This window comes from Ictalurus furcatus, chromosome 28, assembly GCF_023375685.1.
Source record: "Ictalurus furcatus strain D&B chromosome 28, Billie_1.0, whole genome shotgun sequence".
Taxonomy (NCBI): domain Eukaryota; kingdom Metazoa; phylum Chordata; class Actinopteri; order Siluriformes; family Ictaluridae; genus Ictalurus; species Ictalurus furcatus.
In genome coordinates, this window is record NC_071282.1 from 13161581 (window position 1) to 13186603 (window position 25023).

General features: G+C 37.7%; 2 protein-coding genes across 7 annotated transcripts; one reads left to right on the forward strand and one right to left on the reverse strand.

Moving 5' to 3' along the window:
- Nucleotides 1-1260: 1260 nt before the first annotated feature.
- Nucleotides 1261-7617, reverse strand: hsf5 (heat shock transcription factor family member 5). 6 transcript variants are annotated; one of them, XR_008385080.1, is made up of 6 exons: nt 5984-6184; nt 4556-5745; nt 4154-4432; nt 3071-3162; nt 2771-2896; nt 1261-2165 (listed from the first exon to the last, which is right to left on the reverse strand). XR_008385080.1 is itself a non-coding variant. In XM_053618554.1 (6 exons), exons 2-6 carry the CDS (start codon nt 5719-5721, stop codon nt 2106-2108), a joined length of 1044 nt encoding a protein of 347 aa, XP_053474529.1. In that variant the 5' UTR covers nt 5722-5745; nt 7357-7617; the 3' UTR covers nt 1261-2105. The 6 variants fall into 6 exon arrangements, 5 of the variants coding, with proteins under 5 accessions (XP_053474529.1, XP_053474532.1, XP_053474531.1 ...); XM_053618554.1 differs by lacking the exon at nt 5984-6184 and adding an exon at nt 7357-7617 and having other exon boundaries at nt 5235-5745; XM_053618557.1 differs by having other exon boundaries at nt 4893-5745; nt 5984-6182.
- On the forward strand, nt 7004-11936 carry supt4h1 (SPT4 homolog, DSIF elongation factor subunit). The gene is made up of 5 exons (XM_053618559.1): nt 7004-7189; nt 10216-10322; nt 10430-10485; nt 10557-10610; nt 11682-11936. The coding sequence occupies exons 1-5, from the start codon at nt 7121-7123 to the stop codon at nt 11747-11749; spliced, it is 354 nt and encodes a 117-aa protein (XP_053474534.1). The 5' UTR covers nt 7004-7120; the 3' UTR covers nt 11750-11936.
- Nucleotides 11937-25023: the final 13087 nt, after the last annotated feature.

Genomic DNA, 25023 nt, shown 5'->3' on the forward strand with positions numbered 1-25023 from the left:
ACAATTGACTGATAAGCAGTTTGATGGCCAAGTGTGGCCTGTTTCCTTGTTATTCCATGACAAAATTAAGGAGATAAAAAGGTCTGAAATTGATTCCAAGTGCTGAATTTTCATTTGGTAGCTGTTAATGGGAACTCTCAATATGCTGTCCATAGAGGTGTTGATGCAACTGAAGGAAGCCATCATTAGGCTGAAAACCCCCCCAACAAAACAGAACTATCAGAGAGATAGCAGAAACCTTAGGATTGGCCAAATCAACAATTTGGTAAATTCTTAAAAAGAAAGAACGCACTGGTGAGCTCAGCAGCACCAAACGGCCTGGAAGACCACAGAAGCCATCTAAAGTGGATGAATGCAGAATTCTTTCCTTGTTGAAGAAAAACCTCTTCACAACATCTAGCCAAGTCAAGAACACTCTGGAGGCATATCTTTGTCAAAGTCTACAATCAAGAGACGCCTTTGTGAATGTAAATACAGGCGGTTTACCTCAAGATGCAGACCACTGGTGAAACTCAAGATTTCAAGTATTAAAAATAATTAGAATATTTATGATTATGATAGTTTGTCCAGTTACTTTGAGCCAGTAAAGATGGATGGACTCTGTAAAAAATGGCTGTAATTCCTAAACGGTGTATGCAGTATTTTTGTCACACCCCTTGAATTAATGCTGAAAGTCGACACTTCAATCACGTTCTGATTTCTTCATTTCAAATCCATTGTGGCAGTGTACTGAGGCGAAATTACTTCTGGACCTTTTTTAATAGATTTATCTATTTGGTTGTTATTGGGTTATTATTATGACTACTATGTAATATGCATTTAATATTATGTCTAAGTATATTTTTATTGTTAAGTATGATCACATAGCACAGCATTGTTGAATAATTAAATCTGATTGGTCAGAAAGTCTGACCAAAAGTCCTATATTGTTTTTGTTTTGTTATGTTAACATAAAGAAAGATAAAAATAAAAAAATTAACATTATCATTCACAGTTACATTAATTGTAGCTATAAAAAGGTTAAAAATTAAGACATTTTGTTCATTAATAATAAAAAATAGTAGTAGCTGGCAAATGGTTTTGGGGTAATAAGAATAAAACACCTCAGGATGAGCTGATATTGGAAAATAATCAACTATGTTGTGGTAACAGTACCTCCGCTTCACATCAGGCTGCATCACACCACCCTGCTGTTAATTATTTTCCTATAACAGCACGCCCTGGCATGTTTGATTACTAAACAACTTGTAGTTGCTTTGGCATTACATAATGTTCTCAGTTCAAAGCACTTTGTAAGGTCTGACCAATCTCTGTGACTTAAACCTCTGTGGCACTGTGTATCGTTTTGTACATGTTCTACACCACTTTCACACCACAAATAACTCTGAGGTATACCGCTGCATATTCAGTAATGTACTGCATTCCGATTTATTCAGCTTTATCTTTGGATATCAGAGCATTGCTCACAGCTTATTTCCAATATCTCACCAAGTGAGTGGATAGAAACGACAAGATCTAAGATAAAATCACTTTAATACATTTCATGCATCAAGTGCCTCAGCAGTGCATGCTTTAAAATACAGTTAGAATTTGTTACTAAGACAAGTTGGCATTAAAATATCACTTGTTCAATTCCCTGAATCAAACTACCACTAAAATTATATTTAAATTTAAACAGTACTATAAATACATAAAAAGGTTTTTTTTTGCAAGTTATCTTAAATAAAAGACTTATGTACAAATGGTAAATTTATACAAATTTGGCATGTTATTTAAAATAAAAGATTATCCTTGAGGGGAAAATAACTGATGCAATAAAATAAAAGAGCTGTTCGATAAGTTATCATTCATGTCTTCAATACGCACAGGCATCTAAAGGAAATACTAAAGTTCATTTTGATCATTAAAACTTGTGCAAGCTATAGCTGCATTTCAAACCCTGTGTAATAATCTAGAATAATTACGAAAGGAATCGAACCGGTTTTTTATATAGAAACTGATAATCATCTACTCAAGAGTGACTTGTTGTCAGGAAATGGAATAAAGGCATTCACTCAACCATACATTTTCAATCATTACATATCAAATAAAAATGAGGTGGCTACTCAAACTGTCTTCACAGGTGACTTTTCATTGGTGGGCAGATTGGAGGAAGCAGCAGAAGCCTGAATAAGGTGAAAACAAACACACACAATGCTTAGCAGTACACCACATAAACTCATCACCTCACAGACAGCTCTGTTTTCTTTTGTTCCCTGGTATCCAAATGCCATGGTCACATTTTACTCTTTAACTGTCGCTGTATAGTTCAACAGAAGTTGCCTTCTTGATCACCTCCAAAGCAAACAAGCTCCACTTGCCCTACTTAGACTAGATTTTTAAAAAATAAATAAAATATTTTATTGCGAGATGAATAGGCAGAGTATAGCCTATATGCGTCTGATTGCTTGCTGAAAGAGGAAACCAGTGACTAAAAAAAATGGACAACTTTTCAGCTGTGTTCTGTCATGCTCCGTTCATGTAAAAGCAGGTGCAAAGAATAGGATTAAGTTTAGAGGTCGCTTAATAAATAGTATAGATTAACAACAGTTTACCAGCTGAATGGCAACACACACTGATCAAGTGAATAAACCTGGTGATGGATTCAAACTTTTGGACTTTATAGTACATATAGCATACATTATACAGAGTACATTATTAGCACAGCTACTCTGGGATGTTCTTGATGTGGACCATCTAATCTCATCTGCTACTTTCTGTCTATTCTGACCTGCATTTCATCTGCCACATTGAATACAGTGTCCAGGTTCACGTAACTCTTCCTGGGATCTGGAGCATCACCTGCTTGAAAGTTTGGATTCTGACCAGTGCATTGGAAGTAGCTGACTGAGAAGTCCTGGATAATAAGTAAAATTCTGTTACAATATGCATCAAGGTTTTCTTCTTTTTTTTTTTTTGACTTCCCAACATTCCCATCATACCGTGACATGTATCATCAAACCTATGTCAGTTTCTCTAAGACAATTTCTTCTGATCAGTACATAAACTAAAAAAGTTTCTCAGCTCTTACAGGGTAATAGCGACAGTGAGCGTAGGAGGCAGCTGGCTGTTGGGAATATGGAATATTTGAATCATAAAAGCCTGGGCTATAGCACTGATACACTGAAAAACACACACACACACACACACACACACACACACACACACACACACAAAACAATAATGGTTATCAAATGACTCACTGTTTGGTAACATTTTAACAACATCTTACTAATGCGTTATTCTGGAATAATATTAAAATACAATAAAGCTCCTAGAGCCCCTCTTTTGTTAAGCGATTGCCTACTGTACTAAATGGCATGTTGAAAGATCAAGATTTTAAATAGTTGTGTTATAAAGACTAAATGGACATCGAAAGAGATCACATGCAGTGTAAAGCCTGACCAATATATTGGCCGAATTAAGGTTCTATTCAATTATCGGTATCAACAGAAATCATGCTCATTAAGCACCACTAATATCACTTTAACTATTCTATATGAAAAACCGTATGTGAATGTGTTTTCAAACAAAAGCCAAACACACTGCCAAGCACCAGGCAGCGCTAATCACTCGTATTTAGTTAAAAAGCAGTTTATGCAAGGCGTTGTGGGACTTGCTGGATATGGTGCCTGTTTATAGAACTAAAGACATAAAGAAAAGTCATGTTCTGAAAATGGACTGTGATATTGTTGATGTTACACTCTGTACTTACACCAAAACCATTTTTTATACTGAAAAAGTTTGAGGTGATAAAACGATGGACACATTCAAGTAAAAGTATTAGCTGCTAGATAGATATTATTATTTGCTAGATAGATATTTAAATCTGGCAAGCACAACTTGTGTGTAATATATAACAGAATTATATTGACTGATATTATCGGAATTTACTGTATATTTCTTAAAAATCTTTATTTGTGACACAATTTGGATAGATACAGTGACACTAGTGCAGGTGAAACACCAACACTGAAATTGTGAAACAGTGGACTGGGCATGCAACCAAAGTGTAGGTCAGAATAATGCACTACACTACTGTATTTGCTACAGTAGCATGCAATTGGAATGTATAGCAGGCTTATAGTAATTAAACTATTATACTATTCATCACCTGGTGAGTAAAATCTGTACTCTGATTGATGAGGTATGAAGGCACCTAACATTGCAGTAGGCACTGCACTTTGTGAGCCATGATGCATATGCATGGGGCTGGATGGATGTGCACACGGCGGAGAGTCCATCGGGAAGTGGCGGAACACAGAGCCCGGATCGCCAATGCCCATTACAAATTCTTGGGAGGGTTTTGGTGTTCTGTCACACTCCTTCACCCGCTGAAAGTCATTTCCGCGATGGTGGTAAGGCGTTCTCTGATGTTCATCAAAGACTGAACCTAAACAAATAGAGACAAGTCAGATATTAATAAATAAAGAGTAATAAAAGTTCAGATAGCTGGCACTCTGTAAGCTGTACTTTCTTTGTCTCTTTTCTCTACAAATTCTTACAGATGACTGACCTTTTAGCCCCCTAAGGCTATGTAGGGAATAGTGAAATAGTAGTTTTGCCTATTCAGTCTTTCAAAGGACCTGGGCTAAAAAAAAAAAAAATAGTTTCTAGAGAATGCGAGAAAGCAGGTCCAAGGAGTCCGGACATGCACAGGGGGCCCAGAAATCAGTGGACTATGCTTGAGGGTAGGTTGCATTATGTCCTACCTTTTTCAAATTAGGAAGCACGTATTTTTTAAAATAAATTCTAATCATTCTTTCCATTTCCTCGCTCAGCAAAAAACTGAGTTTTTCTAAATAGACAGTTTTCCGAGTGTGAGAGGTAGTTCAGCTAATACAATGGTGTACCGGATAGTATTTCCTCCATATACTGTAGATTCAAGTCCCCTGGTTCAACCCTCGTGTTACTGTCTGTGTGGAATGTCTGTACATGTTTTCCTCATGAGTTTCCTCTGGGTTCTCCAGTTTCCTCCTACTTTCTCCAAAAACATGCCGGTAAGTGGATTGATTATGCTAAATTGCCTCTAGGTGTGAATGTGTGTGTGATGGTCCGCCGTTCCAAACAGGGCACCCAGTTTTCTAGGGATAGGCTCTGGATCCACCGTGAACTTGACCAGGATAAAGCGGTTACTGAAGATGAATGAATAAATATATTTTGTACTGCCCATTCTTGTTGAAGACTTTACCAACCATTTTTCATCGCATCAGGTGAATTCAGCATCGGATAATGGAAAGGCCTGAATGACTGTCTGGGCATCTCTATACCATCGGCAAGCCTGGCCTTGTTTAGAGCCGTGAGTCGCTTCAGGTTGACCAGAAACTCCGGGTTCGCACGTTTGAAGTTTGGGTTGTGATAATGGTGCGTCTGAGCATAGATGGAAGTGCTGTCGAGTCGCTTCTCTGAGACCGCAAAGTCTGGGCGCATTTTCCTAAAGCCGTAAAGGTTTAGCTGACGAACGAAACTGGTGAAGTCTGTTGTTTTGAAGTACTGTCTCATCTGGCTTTTAGAAGAAAACAGCACTTCAGCTTCGAAGGTTCCCTGATCGATGAGTATTCCTTCCCCAGTTTCGTCCCAGCAGATTGAACAAATCTGTGGATGGTTCACCAAATGCCACAATTTGCTGGGGAAGTGGTTGGAGTTGATCTTCATGGTGGAACCTGTTTTATCGATTTCCATAGCAGATAATGAATTTGTAACCAGCTGGGTGAAAACAGACAGGAGCTCAGTGTTAGTGAACTGTAGTTATTTATTCATCTAGACATTTGCAAATTAACTAGATTGTCACAGTTGCTCTCTAGTGCTTACTAGTTAGAAAATCTGTCCGTTAGAGTTTGCTAGCCTCCTGACTGGAAAAATAATAACAAAAATAGACCCAAAGTCATTTCTATAAGAATTATACTATCAAACGGGGTTCATTTATTATATATCTGACATATACCTGTTATTTTGGTTCCTTTTGGACGTTCTCTGTTCTCACCGATTCTCGGAACTGTTAAAACTATTCGGGAACCGTTACGCACCGTTTTAAATTTAATAGTATACAAGTGGAGGCGCGCGAGGTCATGAATATTCAGTGAGCGCGCGTGGATTTATCCAATCAGAGTAACAAGCGCCGATGACGTCATTCAGTCGCAAAAAAAAATGTGACCATTTAACCATGTTTCTTTCCTAAATAATCAATAAGGGGTTTTACAGCAGCGAGGGTGAATACTTATGCAATCACTTTATTTGTAAATAATTTGAACAAACTTTTTGTTTTTATTTTATTCTGTATTATTATATTGCATTTTGACACCCCCCATCCCCTTAATACAACCTCAATCCCAAAAAAGTTGGGACGCTGTGTAAAATGTAAATAAATGTAAATAAAACCAGAATGCAATGATTTTCAAATCTCATAACACCATATACCCATATGTTATTCACAATAGAACATAGAAAACACATCACATGTTTAAACGGAGTAAATGTACCATTTTAGGAAAACAAATACGGTAATTTTGAATTTGATGGCCGCAACATGTCTCAAATAATTTGGGAGAGGGGCAACAAAAGGCTGGAAAAGTAAGTGTTACTAAAAAGAAACAGCACCTTTCAGATAATTGCATACAATACTGAATCGCTCACTGCTCTTAATTAAGAAGTATTAAAAAGCAGGGAAACAGTAGAACATATATTCTATTACACTGTGAAGCATATCCACAAAAGACATGAAGACACACTGGAACATTAAAGGACCAACTTGTATATAGTTTTGGAATATGTATAGACCATAAAGATATTTTTCAGTTTTTAAGATCTTCAAGGTTGTATAATATGGTATCTTTTCTTTATTATACATTAGATTTAAATGTTTTAATGCGAAAGTCTCCACTCCACATCAGTAGGTGGCGGTAATGCACCTTGACCTAGTCTGCAAACCGCCGTAAAACACTGTACAAAGACCGCCGGCGCAAATTTATGACGTCATTACATGCGCCGGAAAAGCACACTACACTATTGAGCTATTCTCTAGAGTTTATCAAATAAAATAAACACATTTTGTGAAATAAGATTTAGTAATTTAGGTTACACAATGTCCTTGGAGACCGTACCAAAAGATCTTCGTCATCTGCGGGCTTGTCTGCTATGTTCTCTCGTCAAGGTAAGCTTTTTGGACCTAGTGCAGTATTTACAGCGAGTTAGCTTAGGGCTAAGTGGGAAATGTGGGTTTAAAAGCTATACGTTTTGCACAGCACATTATTTTGATGAATTAAAATGGCATGTTTACTTCTATTAACGCCTCGTAGCTAGCTTTGCAATAATACCAACCTTTTTTGTTATTAAGTTAGCTAACCAGGTAGCTATTATGCTATTACAAGTACGGCAGAAACATTGGAATAAAGTTGGTTTGACGTTGGACGTTCGATATTCGCAGATATGCGGAAATTAAGGGACCATCTCTAAAGTTACATACGACATTGTTAAACACGTTTCTAACTTCAATAGCATTTGAAGGGAATGATGTACAGTCATATAACCCACTGTAAAGTGTTCATCTAGGTTTCAGCAATAGTGCACGCCTCTTAGATTTTTGATATTTATTAAAATAAGCTGTTAAATCACATGTCAATTAGACATGAATTTCACTGCAGAATGGGCCCATACACAAAATATACCATTATTTAACGCTCAATAGCATTTGAAGGGAATGATGTACAGTCACACAACCAACTGGAAAGTGTTCATCTAGGTGTCAGGTATTACGCACAACTTTTAGATTTTTGATATTTAATCCTATAATGCATGAACCAAAAAAACCTTCACGAATGCATAAAGGGGGTCAAAATGACCCGCACTGGGTTGAATGGTTTTCTTAAAAAAAAAAGTAGATGTCCTATTAATTAAATAATTTAATATATATATAAAATAAGCTTTAAATTATGGTATATTTTGTGTATATGCCCATTCTGCAGTGAAATTCATGTCTAATTGACATGTGATTTAATAGCTTATTTTAATAAATATCACAAATCTAAGAAGTGTGTATTATTGCTGACACCTAGATGAACACTTTACAGTGGGTTATATGACTGTAAGTCATTCCCTTCAAATGCTATTGAAGTTAGAAACGTGTTTAGCAACGTCGTATGTAACTTTAGAGACGGTCTCTTAATTTCCGCATATCTGCGAATATCGAACGTCCAACGTCAAACCAACTTTATTCCAGTGGTAGAAACGTGCTTTCCTTATCCCTAACATTTACAAGCGACTACAAAATGAATGGCACCCTTCATGGAAAAGAGCAAAAATGAATAAGATATGTGGTTAATGGTAACGTCAGGGAATTTCATGAAAGAATAACAAAACACACGATCTCTAATCTTGAACTGCGTTATTTCTTCTTTTGCGTATTCTTATTTCTACTGACTAACATACTATATATATTTTTAAAAAGGTTGTTTTTTTTTAATTATCCAAACAAAGTATACAACAACATTATACAAAAATATTCAGATTTACACACAAAAATGCCCTATATTCATGAAAAATATTGCAAGTCTTCATTGCTATTTTATTGACAATGTTCTCCAAACAAGTGTTGTAGAAAAAAGTTTGGTTAGACAAAGCAACTGACACAGAGTGACGTCAGATTGTATTGAGGGTGTGGCTTATTTCATTCCCACGCTCGTCTACTTGACACAAACCTGCTCATCAATCCTACCCGCTTTTATACTTTTCTCTAGGCTTGTTTTATTTTCGTGAATGTGGTGTGCAGATAGCAGAAGTACATGGTGTCCTGTAAGTCCAGCATCATATGGGATAAAAAAAAAACCCAAAAGGTTTTATTTATAGAACTTGCTCAGCATGTCCCCCATTCCTCTCAATACACAAATAACTATGAGGCAAATCGTTTAGATTCGATTGTCTGCAAAAATGTACATTAACCCTATGATTCTGGACATCTGGGACACCCTCTAGTCTATTTCAGCACTGAGTTTAGAGTAAAACTCAACACGGTTAACATCAACCAAGAGCCAAATGGCGCAAATTGATCTTTCTCCACAGGTGACGCTTTTTATTCCACGTTTGCTATGACGTCATTCATTTATTTCTATACTTTCTCACTATGATTGAGTAAATATTTTGTGCAAATTGTTGGTATTGGACATTTCGCTAATTATAAACATGCTCTATCTTTGCATGCAGTGTATATTTGCATACAATTTGCATACCAGGCTTAGTGTGCATGAAGCTGCTGTCCATGTGGTTTAAAAGAAGCATTTATTATTTTTATGGCTATAAAGCTTCAGCGAGGAGGGTGAAGGCTAACACATGCTTCTGCTCAGACATGTAATGCCAGCCAACCACATCTTTTCCAACAGCTGCTCATGCCACGTCACAAGACAGTGCAAAACACACTCAGGAGAGCTCTATCTGCCCTCTTCCTCATACATGAGCTCACGCATGCCTACGATTGCCTAGTGTCATTATGACTGACGGGAGAGAGTGTATGGCATCCCTCACACAGAGATTTTGTCTCCTAAGTTGCAGTGTTGTGCATCATCAGTGTTTGAACTCGCCAGACTCACTCATTTTGTCTATAGAATACAAATCTCTGTATAGTTCTACCGGCAAATTAATAATGAGTGTCTCTCTGCGGGTGACCACTACCACCCTCGCTGATTAAATCAGGAGATGCAGATTGTGTTTGAACACAAGGGCATGACCAGCAACAATTCGCTCAAGTTGCTTTTTAAATATAACGCTTTCCTTTTCCTTTAAAAATAATAGGCACCAACAATGAATATTACTTGGCAGCTCCCCTGGAGAAAATAGTAACCCTGAATATCTTCGTGTAATGTCTAAAATTTCAATCCACTGGTCTTAAAATCCAGAGATGTGACAAAACACAGATTTTGTGTTCTAGGAACCATTTCATTTCTTTTGACAACTTTGGGGCAAAAAAGTGCATGAAATTTAGTATTTCAAACAACTACAGACTAAAGGACATTTGCAACATAAGTGAATACAGTATAGCACATTTATAGGTTATTTTTCAAATAAAGTTTTTCAGGTAAATTATTGTATTTAGAATGCATTTGTACGTTTAAAGTCTATTAGTCCTGAGTTAATGGATGTAGGAGTGAAACATGATATTGGTTACACTTTCTTTCTCTGCTTCTACAGACTATTGACCAGTTCGAGTATGACGGCTGCGATAACTGTGAGTCCTACCTGCAAATGAAGGGGAACCGGGAGATGGTTTATGAATGCACAAGCTCCTCCTTTGATGGGTATGCTGTGTTTTTTTGGATTCTTTTTTCTAATAAAGCATTTTTAAAAAGCTGCTTACTCTGTGTGTGTGTGTGTGTGTGTGTGTGTGTGTGTGCCTTCTTTATAGTGTCATTGCAATGATGAGTCCTGAAGACAGCTGGGTGGCTAAGTGGCAAAGAATAGGTAACATTCTTCTGTCTCTTCTGTGTCTCTAATGATTACTGCATTTATAAACCTGTTATTTTTGTTCACAGGAAATTTCAAGGCAGGCGTCTATGCTGTAACTGTAACTGGAAGGTTACCTCCAGGTTAGTTGAGGATTAATCTTATTTACAGCACCATAAGCAGCATTTTTCAGACACAGTATTCCAGTGTCCACTAGGGGGCAGGTGAGAGCCTAAATCCTGACCATCTGCTTTCAATATTGCCCTGTTTACAGTTAACAATTTAAAACGACAAATGAACCACCATGAAATACAAATGCACAAAAGTTCATTAAAAACTATTAGCTTGATATATAGGTTAGATAAATAGTTAGGAATATGATGATGATGCAAAAAAAAAATACTAATGTCTTGTGACAAATGCTAGAAGGCAAGGCAAAACGGGGTCATTTCCAGTTTGTATATTCAATTAAACTTTTTATGTAGTGCTTTTAACAGTATTATTTGTCACAAAGCAGCATTACATAAATCTGATTTTGATCTCTAACGAGGAAGCCAGGGCTGACAGTAGTAGTAACTCCCCACCAAAAAGGAACTGCTCATCTTCTGGGTGATGCTAGATACTTGGATTATAAATCAGTACACTTCTACAGGTTTATATTGTCAAGACAAAAAGTACTAAGTGTGTTGAAAGGATGTTCAGTCTGAGCATATTGTGAATAAGAATCCTGGGATGAGCACAGGACAGTATTTCAGATTACAGCAGCAGTTCTTGGGTACAAGTCTACAGTATCACAGTGCGATTATCCACTGAAGTAAGGGTGAAACATAAAAATATATGAAGCAACACTCATTTTCAGTAGCCTAAAATGCCATTCAGGATAGTATAAAGACACTGGCAGTGATGCATTCATTCCAGTGGACTTTAGTTGGAGTAGGTTAGAAACAAGTACAAATATTTGTAAGAAGAATACAGTAAACTTCCTATTAGAATAGTTTTACAAACGTTGGCAATGGAGCATTTAAAATGGACTTTGTAGAATTAAAATGTTCAAAAAAAAACAAAAACAAATATTCTGTACTAGACAAACATTGAAAATGCTAGTAAATCTAGCAGTAATTAAGATGACCAGGGCTCTAATTAATACTAATTTATAATGTCTGTGGGCTTTTAATGTTAAACTGTGTGTCACTGTTTGTAATGTGTTTCTGTAGGAGTGGTGCGAGAACTAAAGAGCAGAGGAGTCATCTACAGGTCCAGAGACACGGCAGTGAAGACGTAAACGTGACGCACAGCACAGCTTTGGCATCGCATCCCAGAAACTTTCCTCAGCTAAATGCTACACTGTTGATTATCGTCACCTGTCTGAAGAAGTCTGTTAATCCGATTGTATTCCAGCTTCTGAGCCACACAGTGCTCTACAACCTGTAATATCTCACCGCTGATGTAAGAATAAATAGCTAAAAGCCCTTGAGAACTGGACTGGTGAACTTTAACTTTTGTGGATATCGCTGTAATATTCTTTTGCTTCATTTACTTCTGGAATCTTGTGTTTCTTTTAATCTTACAGAAGTCTTATTTTCTCATTATATTTATCTTGTTGGATTGAAAGAGCACCACAGCAGTGACTTTATTGGTTTGACAATGCTGACTAATCACATTTGAATAAAAGCTTCTTACAAAAAACATTGATGGGTTAATGAGTCTGTTCTGCAAATTACATATAGTTCAGTGCAAATGTTTGCAAACCTTTGATTAAACCAAGACATTTGTGCATTGGATTTTATACGTGATGATAAAAAAATAATCAAAGAGTTTGTGAAGATTTTTATTCCACCTATCGGTTGGGTCTTGGTGTTGATATTACTTTCAATTCCTGAAGAATGGTTTTCAGAAGGATTGAATCTTAAAATTAGACTCGAATAAAAGACCTAAAACGTCAACTTCTGAGCTTGCTAATAAGAGTAACTGCTTACAGACCCACTTGCTGTAATGTAAGGCTGTGATGTTGAGGCTTTCACTAAGAAAACACTATTCATTTAACAAGGAATATGTTTGTTTTGTAGATAAACTGTCAAATAGAGCTCCTTTTTTCCATCCAGGAAACAAGGGGGTGTGCAAACTATTACACTCTGTGCAATACTGTAGGTCATTTTTGATTGTCTACCAGGAGGGGGAGCTGTAGGTCTGTCAAAATCTTCAGTAACTGCTTTATCCTGGTCAGAGGTGTGGTGGATCCGGAGTGTATCCCAGGAACATTTGGCAAAAGGTGGGAGTCCATCATGCACCATACACACTCATTCAGATGCTCATTCACACCTATTTCGAACAGCCAACCCACTCACCAGCATGTTTGTCGGAGGTGGGAGGAACTTGGAGAACCTGGAAGGAGCAGGATTTGAATATGTTGAACTCCATACAGACAGTAACTTGAGCTGTGAGAGAACCTTAGAGCTGTGAGGCAGCAAGTCCTGGTTTGATCCTGACTTCAGGTTACTGTTTGCTGCTCGTTCTCAGAAAGTGTTCCTGTCAGGCTCCAGATCCACTGCGACTCTGACCAGGATAAGCAGTGACTGAAGATGAATGAGTTCCAGTTTTGAGAGTAAAAGCTTGCATCCTCCTTGGTTTCTGGATGGAAAAGAGACAGTTTATCTACAAAACACAATTCCATGTTCATCGAACCGTGTTTTTCTGTAGAAAGCTTGTTAAAGCATACAGTCTAAAACACCATAGCAACAGAGTCTAAAGCCTGGTTTATGTGGTACAATATCTCACCCTGTTTTTGATGTCGCAGACAAATAATCCTTCGGTTGTGAGTTGAGATCAGCGGTGCCACTGTTACCGAAGACAGCTGACAGCAGTCCGGCAGTATCAGAAAATTTTGATCTCAGCGTGACCACTGCCACGAACAACCAATGGCCCTTTTAAATGCAAAATATTCAGTGGATTCCATGGAACCCCTCACTACAATTGTATTTTAATAAAAATAATCTGGCATTATTTATTTGCTCATTATTTAAAGGCATAAAATAATATTTTGACTATATTGAGCTTTTTATTCCTGAACTATTTTATGGTTTGGAGTACAACCATTAAATTCAAGTTACTAGTCAAACAGGGCAATACCTATAATAACTCAATAATAAAATATCATAATATAATAACCGCCTCATGCTTCATAGACCTCTAGCACAGGATTACGTGACATTTGACAAGCAAAATGGATTATTTATGTTTGTCCATTTAAAATTCTGTCCTGCTCATATTAATGAACATAACCTCACCAGCCTACTTGTACTAGTCCAGATCACACTACTTGATGACTGTAGTCATTTTCTTTATTAGGAGGTCTATCATCAGAGGATCTTTATTATATAATCTGATATGGAGAACATGTTACTGCACATAGAATTTAGCCAAGATTTTATTGGGATCATCCCGCACAGTGTGACAAGGCTGAAGTCATTTTTAAGTCTAATGATTACCAGGAGGGGGCGCTTTAGCTCTGCTACACTGCCATACTAAACTAGATGCAAAATGGAGTATTTTCATATTCAGAACATTGCATCTAACTAACAATAAAGATTCGTTTACATTTATTATTTTGCCACATGCTTTAATCTAAAGCGAATATTGGTAGACATCAGTACAAGCTGTACATTGGACTGAGAGCCTGAAATATGAGGACTGAAACACGTACTAGTTCTCATGTGTGCTGCAGCAGCCTGTCCCAAAAGGACAAACTTGCAAAAGTGTCAATATGTGCATAATTTTTTTGGGGGGTAGGTTTTTCATTCATTCATTTATTCATTTTCAGTAATCCTGTTCAGGGTTGTGTTAGATCAGCAGCCTATCCCAAGAACACTGGGCCTGAGGTGGGAATACACCCTGGGTGGGACATCAATCAATCTCAGAGATACACACAAACACATTCATACACGCATTCACACCTAGCATAGCAAGTTCACCTACTAGCATGTTTTTGGGAGGTGAGGAAACCAGAGAACCTGGAGGACAGTAGCCTGAGCACGGGCTCGAGCCAGTGACCCTGGAGTTGTGAGGCAACAATGCTATCTATAACACCATCTTCCTCTATGATTAAAAATTAAGAAGCTGAAGAATAATTTGGAATTGATGTAAGAGTAGGTTAAGATTAAGTCCTTGTTTCTCTGGTGTCCATTAAATGTTTGGGTTTTTTTTTTTTAAAAAAAGAGTCTGTGTTGTCAGAGGAAGTGTTGTCATACCATCATTACCCTGCAATATCCATGACAGTCAGTCTCACGATGGCACACAACTCTATTTCACAATCGTCACCCAATGCACCCATTCATGTGTGATTTTATTTTATTAAAAAAAACAAAAAAACAAAGCAAATTTGAAAAAGGCAGAAGGAGAAAATGTGTAAGAGTAAGTTTAATATCCAAAATGAAAAAAAAAAAAAGAGCATGGTGTTCGTTTTAGTGGGGGTTGCTTTTTTTTGTACCTCTCCTCACATATACGCCCATCACGTTTCGAGGGAAACCACCACAATCCCCCTCACATGACAGCAAAACACTTTCACCTTGACTCATAAGAACAATTAAATGAGTAATCATTCTTTTGCATAAAGATCCCAAAGCTTATGGTATGATTCTGCCTCAAGTTCTCGATGGGACATCTTTCATAAAAGAGCGACTGATGACTTAAGGGAGAAATTGTTATTTTCAGGGAAGGGATGGCGTAAGTGCAGAAGGCCAACAGTCCTCAAAAGACACACCAGTGACTGATTTAAAAAAAAAAAAAGTGTGTGTGTGTATATATATATATATATATATATATATATATATATATATATATATATATATATATATATATATATATATATAGTTCCATTTCCTTCTTACACCATCTTACTAGTTTAACACAGAGTCACAGTTATATAGACAATTCTGGGTTGTTTATTGAAATGATATAAAACTGTTCTCAACTTAAAGCCCTTTTCGGGTTATTTGCTTCCTAATCCAGCTCTCTGAACATTCTGCAATGTACATTTAAGCAGTTTAAATATTCTAAGGACTGGGACTGAGAAACACTGGTCTAGGTCTAGGCTTGAGCAAATTCTTCACTCAAAGCTCAAACCTTTTCTCTCTTTTATTGATTTAGAGGAAATTATTAATGAGTTCATTTCATCTTATATTGATTATTGCAACTCATTACACATTGAGGCCATTCAGTCCTTGTTGTCCCACCTGCAGTTCAGTGCACATTACACCAGATCTCACTTCACTTCATTGGCTCCCAGATCATTTAGGAGTTCAGTATATTACATGCTCTTAATGGTCTGGCTCTGCATTATATAGTATGAATTACTATCATCTTTGATTATGCAAAGATCCTTGATATTGTAAGGTCACAAGGTCACAGTTAAAACTCCAGGGTGACCAGGAATTTATCTGCTTTATACATCCCTAGACTCCATTAGACAAGGTGCCTCAAAACTCGTCTTAAAACCTACTTGTGCTTGTTGGCATAAAAAATCTATTTGCTTTTAGAACTATTTGCTTTTAGTAAAAGTACAGCAAAGACCTTAGCCTTAAATCACATGCTGATTTTAGTTACTGATGATAAATTACTGCCCATTTCACCTAAACACTAGCTACGGCGAACGAACAACTGCTTTATTCCCTAAATGATCAAATGTTAGATTAAAAATAGAGTAACTCAGATGAGACATACAGAGTTATAGTTAGCTGTTACCAGTCAAGTACATTATATTATCACCAGAACTAAATAATGGTTTCACATTTTTCTTCTACCTGTAAACTCACCTAAGTGTGTCATATCACAAGTGAGCAATATATTTTATACTTAGTCTTGCCTTATTAAAGACATTAAGCAACTTAGAATCAGCTATCATGCAACATCCAACTCATCTTTTAATTTTTCTAAATGATGAAAGTTTCATATCCATAATCAGTAATGCCAAGAGAAAAGAAACATGAGTGCTGAGTTTAGCAGAAATTTGACTGATGTTTGAAGAGCCCTTGCATTGCGTTTTCAAAGTGCATTTTGTTCATTCTTGATTTATTGCGTCTTTGGGAAATACTCTGTATTTCTTTTTTTTTTTTTTTTTTTTTACATTTTTTTAAAAAACAATATTAGCTTTTATGTGAAGTCTAAAAATAAGAGAAAAGAGAAAAGAAAAGAATGCATTCGTGCATGGCTGTGCTTGTGGGCTACATGGTAATCTGGCGGGAAAGTGGGGTCGTGAGTTTGTTTGCCTTAGGCTCTGTTGCACTTAACCACAAATACATAATAGATTCTTGGCGCCCAAAAGTTAGTCGTGCACTTCAAAGTGCCTCTGTTTTGCACCCAGACCTGCAAAAATATACAGCAACCCACACTAGATCACACACCTCTATGGAGCCACTCACGATCTCAGATCATTGGTATTTCACAAGCCTGACTGAGTTATGAGGAAAAGACCATTTTTGTACTTTTTGTTGCATTAAATCACTCTTTACCTGACTAACTCTTGATTCACTTCAAGTCAGTACTGTCTGTTACACAGCTATCAGCCCAGCTGCTCTTGGTGAATTCGGATGATCTGAAGCATTACAAGCCAATTGGGGACATTTCTGTAAAAAAAACAACACACACACACACACACACACACACACACACACACACACACACACACACACAAAAACAGTGTTAAGCATCAGTGATAACCAAATGAGCGAGGCCTGTTTGCTTGACTGTAGCTCAGATCAGGTGTCTACTTCCTGTTTCTCTCTTAACCATAATGGTTTTATTTCTCAGAACTCTAAGCTAGACTGGCAATGAAGCAGACTTTCCTAAGCCATCAACTATTGATTTAACTGTTGAGATATTACTCACGTTTCTGTGATTTTCCATTTTCTTGTTGGTTTTGTGCTTTTGGTGAATGGTTTGTTTTTTTGTAAACCACAAAATCTGATCTGAATATGCGACAAACTAACAGTGATTGGAACCTGACATTCTAAGACAAAAGATTAAATCAAGCCCCATACGCTCTCAGAAATAAAGGTACCAGACTTCTCCTTGTAGCATATTTGGTACATTTTGTGTGTATCTTTTACCTTTACAAATAAAATACTTAAAATATTAACTACTCTAGAAGCTACCACATGCACCTTCCTATGCAAAACATAAAAAGGTAAAAAGTTACAAGCGATGGTATGACCCCAGAGACAAGAAAAAGCACAGTTTGATACCTTTGTTTCTAAGCATGTTTATTATCACAACCACTTAAAATATTGAAATATGGGCCAGTCGGTGGGTTTAGGGGGCAAACCTGAAATCCACCCTTTTATCTATGCCTACACTATTGAGGAACCTTTAGCAATTACGAACCAACGTTTGACAACTGTCCAACGTTTAACACTGACAACTGTTAAACGTTTGACACTATCCAACCATCAATAAACAGTACAACTGATAATCTCACTATTTCACTACTGCACAATTTGACACATGGTGTTGGACCAAAAAAGACCAACCAACAGACGTTACTTTAAAACCTTTCAAAAGAAAACAGCAACTTATGAGTTTCCCATGAAGGACAAAATGAAGAAACCTTTACACTATAAGGTCAAAAGTATGTAGACACCTGACCATTACACCCAAATATGGTTCTTCCCGAAACTGTTGCCACAAAGTTGGAAGCACATAATTGTTCAGAATTACAATAGGTAATACCTCTGGGTTACTGATCGGAAGGTCGGGGGTTCAGCCCCCAGGACTGCCAAGATGCCACTGTTGGGCCCTTGAGCAAGGCCCTTAACCCCCTCTGCTTCAGGGGCGCTGCATCATGGCTGACCCTGCACTCTGACCCCAACTTCCTGACATGCTGGGACATGTGAAGAAAAAAATTTCACTGTGCTGTAATGTATACGTGATCAATAAAGACTCATTATCATTATCATTCATTTGTCTTCACTGGAACTGAGGGGCCCAAACATGTGACAATACCCCTATGCACAAAGCGAAGTCCATGAAGACATGATTTGCCAAAGTTTGAGTGGATGAATTCAAGTGTCCTGCACAGAGACCTGACCTCAACCTCACTGAACACTTATAGGGATGAACTGGAGCGCCGGCCTCCTCGCCAAACATCAGTGCCTGACCTCACTAATGAGCTGAATGAGCACAAATCCCCACAGCCACACGCCAAAGTCTTTGGCTCTGATGTCAGGGTAGAAGTTCTGGCGTGTGATCTGCATTCCAGCTCATCCCAAAGGTGTTCAGTCTGGTTGAGGTCAGGGTTTTGTGAAGGCCACTTGAGTTCTTCTGCACCAACTCTGGCAGACCGTCTTCATGGAACTTGCTTTGTGTATAGGCGTACTGTCATGCTGGTACAGGTTTGGGTCTCTTAGTTCCAGTGAAGGGAAATTGTAATGCTAAACAATTATGTGCTTCCAAGTTTCGGGAAGAACCACATTTGGGTGTAATGGTCAGGTGCCCACAAACCTTTGGCCATAGAGTGTACGTCAAATTAATATAGTTTTCCACAGTAATTGCCTTGTAAGTACTCTCATAAAACGTCAAACATGCTGCCATTATAAACACATAGCTCGGTTTGCTTTTATTCACATTTTACTGGCTAATAACTGCTATGGCATGAAACAGGATTACCCAATCGGGATCATTTATTTTGCCTATTTCTGTTTGAAAGCTACTAGGTCTGGTCTATGCAAAGAATTTCAAACTTCACTGCATTCACACATCACTTCCTGTATGCACGGGCTGATATGGACAGAAGTTTTTCAAGACTTGAAAGAATTAAGAATAAACTGCATAACACCATGGCAAAAAAAAAAAAAAAATGTTAAAGGATTAACATTGCTGAATGAGCTCAGGGTGTCAAGGTGACAGCTGGTGAAGTGCTGGAGGTTTTACTGCAGAAGAAAAAGAAGGATAGCTCTGGTTTTATAAGATAAAATGTCATTTTCCCCATATTACTAGCATGCTATTTTGGTCATTTTCACTGGAACGGTCATAAAGATATTTTATTAATTATATCTATTAATGTAAATCAGATGATGATCGAAATGTTTTAAATAATTAAATGACAAATAGCACCACCACTCCAAATACTGTCTGGCATTCACCAGAAATGTACAGATCACACGGTAATGCTATTTAGCAAATTTCCTCATCCCCCCCATTCCTCATTAATGAGATGCCAGCACATAGCAAGGTACAATTTCCCTTGGAGAGAGGGTTCCAAGTCGAATTCCTTAGAACCCCTAATAAACCAAACACTTCTTGAGGATCCCGTTTCTAAGAGTGCACTGGTTGCTTCAACATAATTTGCTAGTAGGAGACAATAGTACACTACAGATAAAGGGATAGAGCTGAAAAAGCACATCACTTTCATTGGCGCACCATTTTTGGTCTTTTGATGGTGATGGTCTAAACCATCACTCTAGAATCTCCCATTGGTGCGCAAGTCAGTTGAGAACTGGTGACTATGAAGACCAGAAGATATGATTTACATCATTCTCATCCTCATCAGACCATTCAGTAAGCCATGTGACCATGTGTATTTACTGAAAGAGACCACAGCCATGAGGTAGAAATAAGGTTGCAGGTAAGGAGAACTCAAGGTTGCAGGCAAGGAGCGGTCCTTCATAATGGCTGCCATCAGACTTTATGATCCATCGTCCATTCTGTGCTGTGTAAGTTCTTAGGAAAATGTATAATCCATGGTACATTTTTACATTTATCTGCACTTATTTAGTGAGTTATTTTCATACTCACACTGTTTTAGCTTGCACTGCAGTTTTACTGCTGCTACAGACAACAACTTCTTGAAAGTCTTCAGTATGATCACTCCTTACCTTCACACGGATGATGTCATTTTACCTATTACTTATTTATTTACTCTGGATATTTGAAAGAGCATCCTGGTAATTTGATGTTCCTTATTTTGCTGATAATTTGCTGATAACTGCCAACTGTGACTTCTTTACATGCCATGTGGCCAGTCTGTCACTTCTCCATGTCTGTCTGAAAAAAAACCAAAAAAACCCCAACTGTATTTATAGGGGAGCACGGTGGCTTAGTGGTTAGCAAGTTTGTATGTCCTCCCTGTGCCTCGGGGTTTCCTCCGGGTGCTCTGGTTTCCTCCCCAAGTCCAAAGACATGCATTGTAGGCTGAATAGCATTTCCAAATTGTCCGTAGTGTATGAATGTATGTGTGATTGTTCCCTGCAATGGGATGGTACCCCGTCCAGGGTGTCCCCATCTTGTTCCCTGAGTTCCCTGGGATAGGCTCCAGGCTCCGCTGCAACCCTGTGTAGGATAAGCAGTATGGATGGACTTAGATTTGTCCACTCATGTTGGAGATATTTAAGAAAAACCCATTTTATGGCATATAGGTAAAGAAAAAAAAAGAATTCAGAACTCTGTTTTTAATAGTATATGCTAAATCTGTTTGTACGATTGTGAGAAATCATGGGTAAAGCCTAATTATTTGACATTATTATTAATTATTAATTATACAGACAGGCTTTCAGACTGTTAATGAATTGCAGTTGTTGCAGAGCGCATACAGACCTTATTCTTTTTAAAATCATAGAAATATAGTTAAACCATAGTAACCATATACCATACCAAAGCCATCATGATACTTTTATATAACAAAAAAAATGAAATGGAAATCAAGAAAACAAACTAACATAAAAAAGGATAATGTCTTTATAAACTCAGCCTTGCCAATCAATTACGATACACATTTAAACGTGTGATTGTTCTGTGTGTGCGTAAGGGATATCCAATTGTCTAGTGTCATTACTTAATATTCTCCTATCTATCTTTAAAGGTAATGTGATCCACAATGTTACAAACGTGACACTGTGCCACGTAACTTGGTAACACAAGACTCAGTATTTACTGAGGATATGGGGAAACTGGGACATGGTAAAAGAATCAAACATGTGCATGATGTTATGTGGGAAGTATAAAGTCTGTAAAAAAAAATCATTATTGAGTGATATAACTGAAAAAAATTACAATTGTGCTGATTCTCCTCTATGCTATCTATCATCTATTGATCTAAAGTGGAAAGCAAGAACCGTTACAACACTGACCCTCGAGGAACCCCTTTTACTAAGAGTGCAATATTTCAACCATGGTACATGTTTATGTCTTGAGTCATCAGTTTTGTGAACTTCAGCTTACTGGAAAAATGATTCATTTAAATAAGTTAGCATACAAGTCATTTCAGCTCCATGGCTAGGCACAGGCTAATCAGTTTGGATTTCATCCCGTACAACAGGAACAAAGTTATATATATATATATATATATATGTATATATATATATATATATATATATATATATATATATATATATATATATATAAAATTTTCTTTTTTTTCAGGGAAAATTTATACAGATCTTCACATATGCACACATAATGTATTGACAACTATAAAAAGTTTAGTTCTAATGACTAGTTTAGTGACTAAGCTAACATGCTAATACAGATCATGTTCTGTCTGCTTTCTCAGTTTAGCCCCAGCGCTGTTGATTAGCCTTATGAACAGGCTCCTCCTAAAAAATGTACAAAGAAAAAAATGAAACCCTTCTTATTTGTCACCATCTCCCACGGGTCACATGGCTGTAAAGCGCTTTGCGACTGGTTGACATCGTAGCCTGTTTTGCCCTTATTTGGAAACGTATGTGCCAAGACCCAGTGTGACTGGGGCGATCATTTTAAAGAAGCGACGAACAGAAAATGAGGACATTGTCTTGTGTTTCACTCACAGTTACAGCATGTGCACAACAGCCTACACACATACACACACATCACAGAAACGAGAAGATCAGAGCGGCCATTTTGGAAACAAGCAAGCCTTCATCTGAGTTATTATCTGTGTTTCGGGGTACAAAAGAAAGGGGGGGAAGAGAAAGGACATAAAACAGGAGAGATGAAGTGCAAGGGAGGGGAAGTAGCTGCTGACCCTGATAAGGTCTATCAGTTTAGCCAGAGTGGCCTCTTCGAGTCAGCCAATGAGCTTTGAGCTTGCAACCCAGGCAGTGATCATATCCTCCCTGACACTGCAGCAGCGGTGTGGTGGCGTCCACACACACACACACTTCCGCCCTAAATCTTCTCACCCGAATACATACCATAAACTTAAATAGACTTCCACATCATCAACCATGCTTTTTTTGGTATAACACACAATGCTGCTGCTTTATGTATGTATGTATGTATGTATGTATGTATGTATGTATTTATTTATTTATTTATTTATTTATTTATTTAAACATGAACATTTTATCCTGTTAAACAATGTATCACTTGTGTACAGCCTAGAAAGCATCTTACTCATCTTCTCATTCTTTTAAAGCAAAGCCTGGACACGTTTCAACATCATTCTGCCAGTGCACATTTATATTCACTTCTTTTGGTGAAAGGGTATAAGAGCTGATCATTTAACATTAACGAAAAAAGGATTTCTTCCTGCTTCCTTTCTAACCGACTTTTACGCTCTTACAGGCAGGAAATGTACGAATGCACATCCTATACTGCATGAATTTACCTTATCAAATGACTCCCAAAGCCATTCTTTTACCTAAACATATAGACAGATATACCGCCATTTTAAACAACTAATCTGTCTGCGTCAGACATTATTTCACTTTCTACGTCAAACACAGACACCTGAGCAACCGCTTGTGTGCCTCATTAGCGTAGTGCAGCTTGTAATTAACGCTAGGCAGCCCTTTCAACCGGAACATGGCGGTCATCTGCATATTTGGAAGTGCTATAGTAGAAAACTTGTAGGTCAGCGGCGTGCAACTGTGTCATAGCGAAACCAAACAGGACGAGACTAAACGCTCGCAGTAAGATCTCATCTCTCTCACCACACCTTTTTCCACCCAACTTTTGTGCTAAAGCTGTACCACTCTGACCACATACACACACACAAACACACACATTAAACACACCCACACATTACACACGTACACACAGGTCGTTATGAGGACCTTCCATGAACATAATTATTAATGAAGATAATTAATGCTATGCTACACGTTAATCTAACCCTAACCTTAACCGTAATCTAAGTAACCACAAGGAAACAGTTTGGCGCTTTTTGTTTTCAAATTAATGCAGCAGGTTAATTTTTTTTTAAACAAACAAACAAAAAAACAAAATAAGATGTTTTACTTGTGGGGACCAGTTGAATGTCCACACTCACACAAAAAAAAGCTGACATTTGGTCCCCACCAAGATATAAAAACATGGCGTCACACACACACACACTATAAAAAAAACTTCCCACCTTAACCCACACCTTGTCAGGGTAGCGTCTCCATGGTTACAGGAGAGAGTGTTCTCATAGGGAAGGGGGAATTGAAACCTTTTCTGGCCTTGTTCCAGATTCAAAGCAAGAGAAAAGACAATTCTTTGGAGACGGAACAGAATGGACAAACGACAGATCTGTCGATCAGTTATTATATTTTTAGCGTTATTTCGTAATGATGGCCAGACAGGAATGGTTTTATGTTAAGTGGGTCATATCTTTCAAGAGTAGTCTGAGAAGTCAGCTTCTGAGCTGTGGACACAGTGCACTACAGATACACGTCTTAATGTCAAGAGACAAAGTTTTTCTTCTGAAATCCACAAAGGACCGTAATTAGTTTTTGTTTTAAGCAGTGATCCATTACATACGTTTTTTTTTTTTCCATGTGCTGTTTTTGAGCTTGCAGTGACTAAAAGAACGAAAAGGTTTTTTGTGTGAATTTCCCCGTTGCACTTTTTGTGGTTGACCCATCCCCCCACTTCCCTCTGCACTCACTCACTTGGCTCGCTCTGTCGCACTCTCTCTCTCTCATGTTGTCTCTTAGGGTCGAGGCCTACTAAGATGAAGAAAAAAGATGGAGGAAGCCTCATAATCTTAATAAATGTTTCATAAATGTTTCACTCCACATCTATAATTGAATAGGAGATGTAATATATCGGAACTTACAAATGCACAAAACTATAGAGCATTACGAGTTCAGTCTGTGCAAAGATTTAAACATTAGCTGTTCAGAAATCCAAATCAGCAGCATCACTGAAGATCTAGCGACAACACTATCGAACAAGCGCTCATCAATCTACTGATCTTAGTGAGAAAACTGAGAAATGTAATGATATGAAGTGATGCATTTCCTTTTGCTGAGTCATCTGTTGATCCATCTGATTTATAACTGAACAAGAAGAAATTTGATCATGTAATACAGAGTACTGTTGCTAGTCTATTTGCACCTCACTTGACATGCAGTCAAATGCTTTGGTAGATAAGGAACTGTGATATTTGATGTCAGTACAGCGCGTTGCACAGGAAATCACACAGTCGAGTGAGTTGTTCTGCAGCAGCGTACTTCCTGTGCTACATCTGATCATATCCACGACCTTTCACTGTATGAGCTGCACTACTTTGAAAGAACACTGAGTTTAGATGTTATAGGCTTATAGAGGTTATAGGACTTCATGCAGACGATTGTTAATAAGCAGATTGTATTCTCATGTAGG

Coding starts and splice junctions, on each gene's coding strand:
- hsf5 (XM_053618554.1), bottom strand. CDS start 5,721: ATGGAAATCGATAAAACAGGTTCCACCATGAAGATCAACTCCAACCAC. Junction 4,433..5,234: donor ACCTGATGCGATGAAAAATG/GTTGGTAAAGTC, acceptor CTATTTGTTTAG/GTTCAGTCTTTGATGAACAT. Junction 2,897..3,070: donor CTCACTGTCGCTATTACCCT/GTAAGAGCTGAG, acceptor CTTATTATCCAG/GACTTCTCAGTCAGCTACTT.
- supt4h1 (XM_053618559.1), top strand. CDS start 7,121: ATGTCCTTGGAGACCGTACCAAAAGATCTTCGTCATCTGCGGGCTTGT. Junction 7,190..10,215: donor TGCTATGTTCTCTCGTCAAG/GTAAGCTTTTTG, acceptor CTGCTTCTACAG/ACTATTGACCAGTTCGAGTA. Junction 10,486..10,556: donor GGCTAAGTGGCAAAGAATAG/GTAACATTCTTC, acceptor TTTTGTTCACAG/GAAATTTCAAGGCAGGCGTC.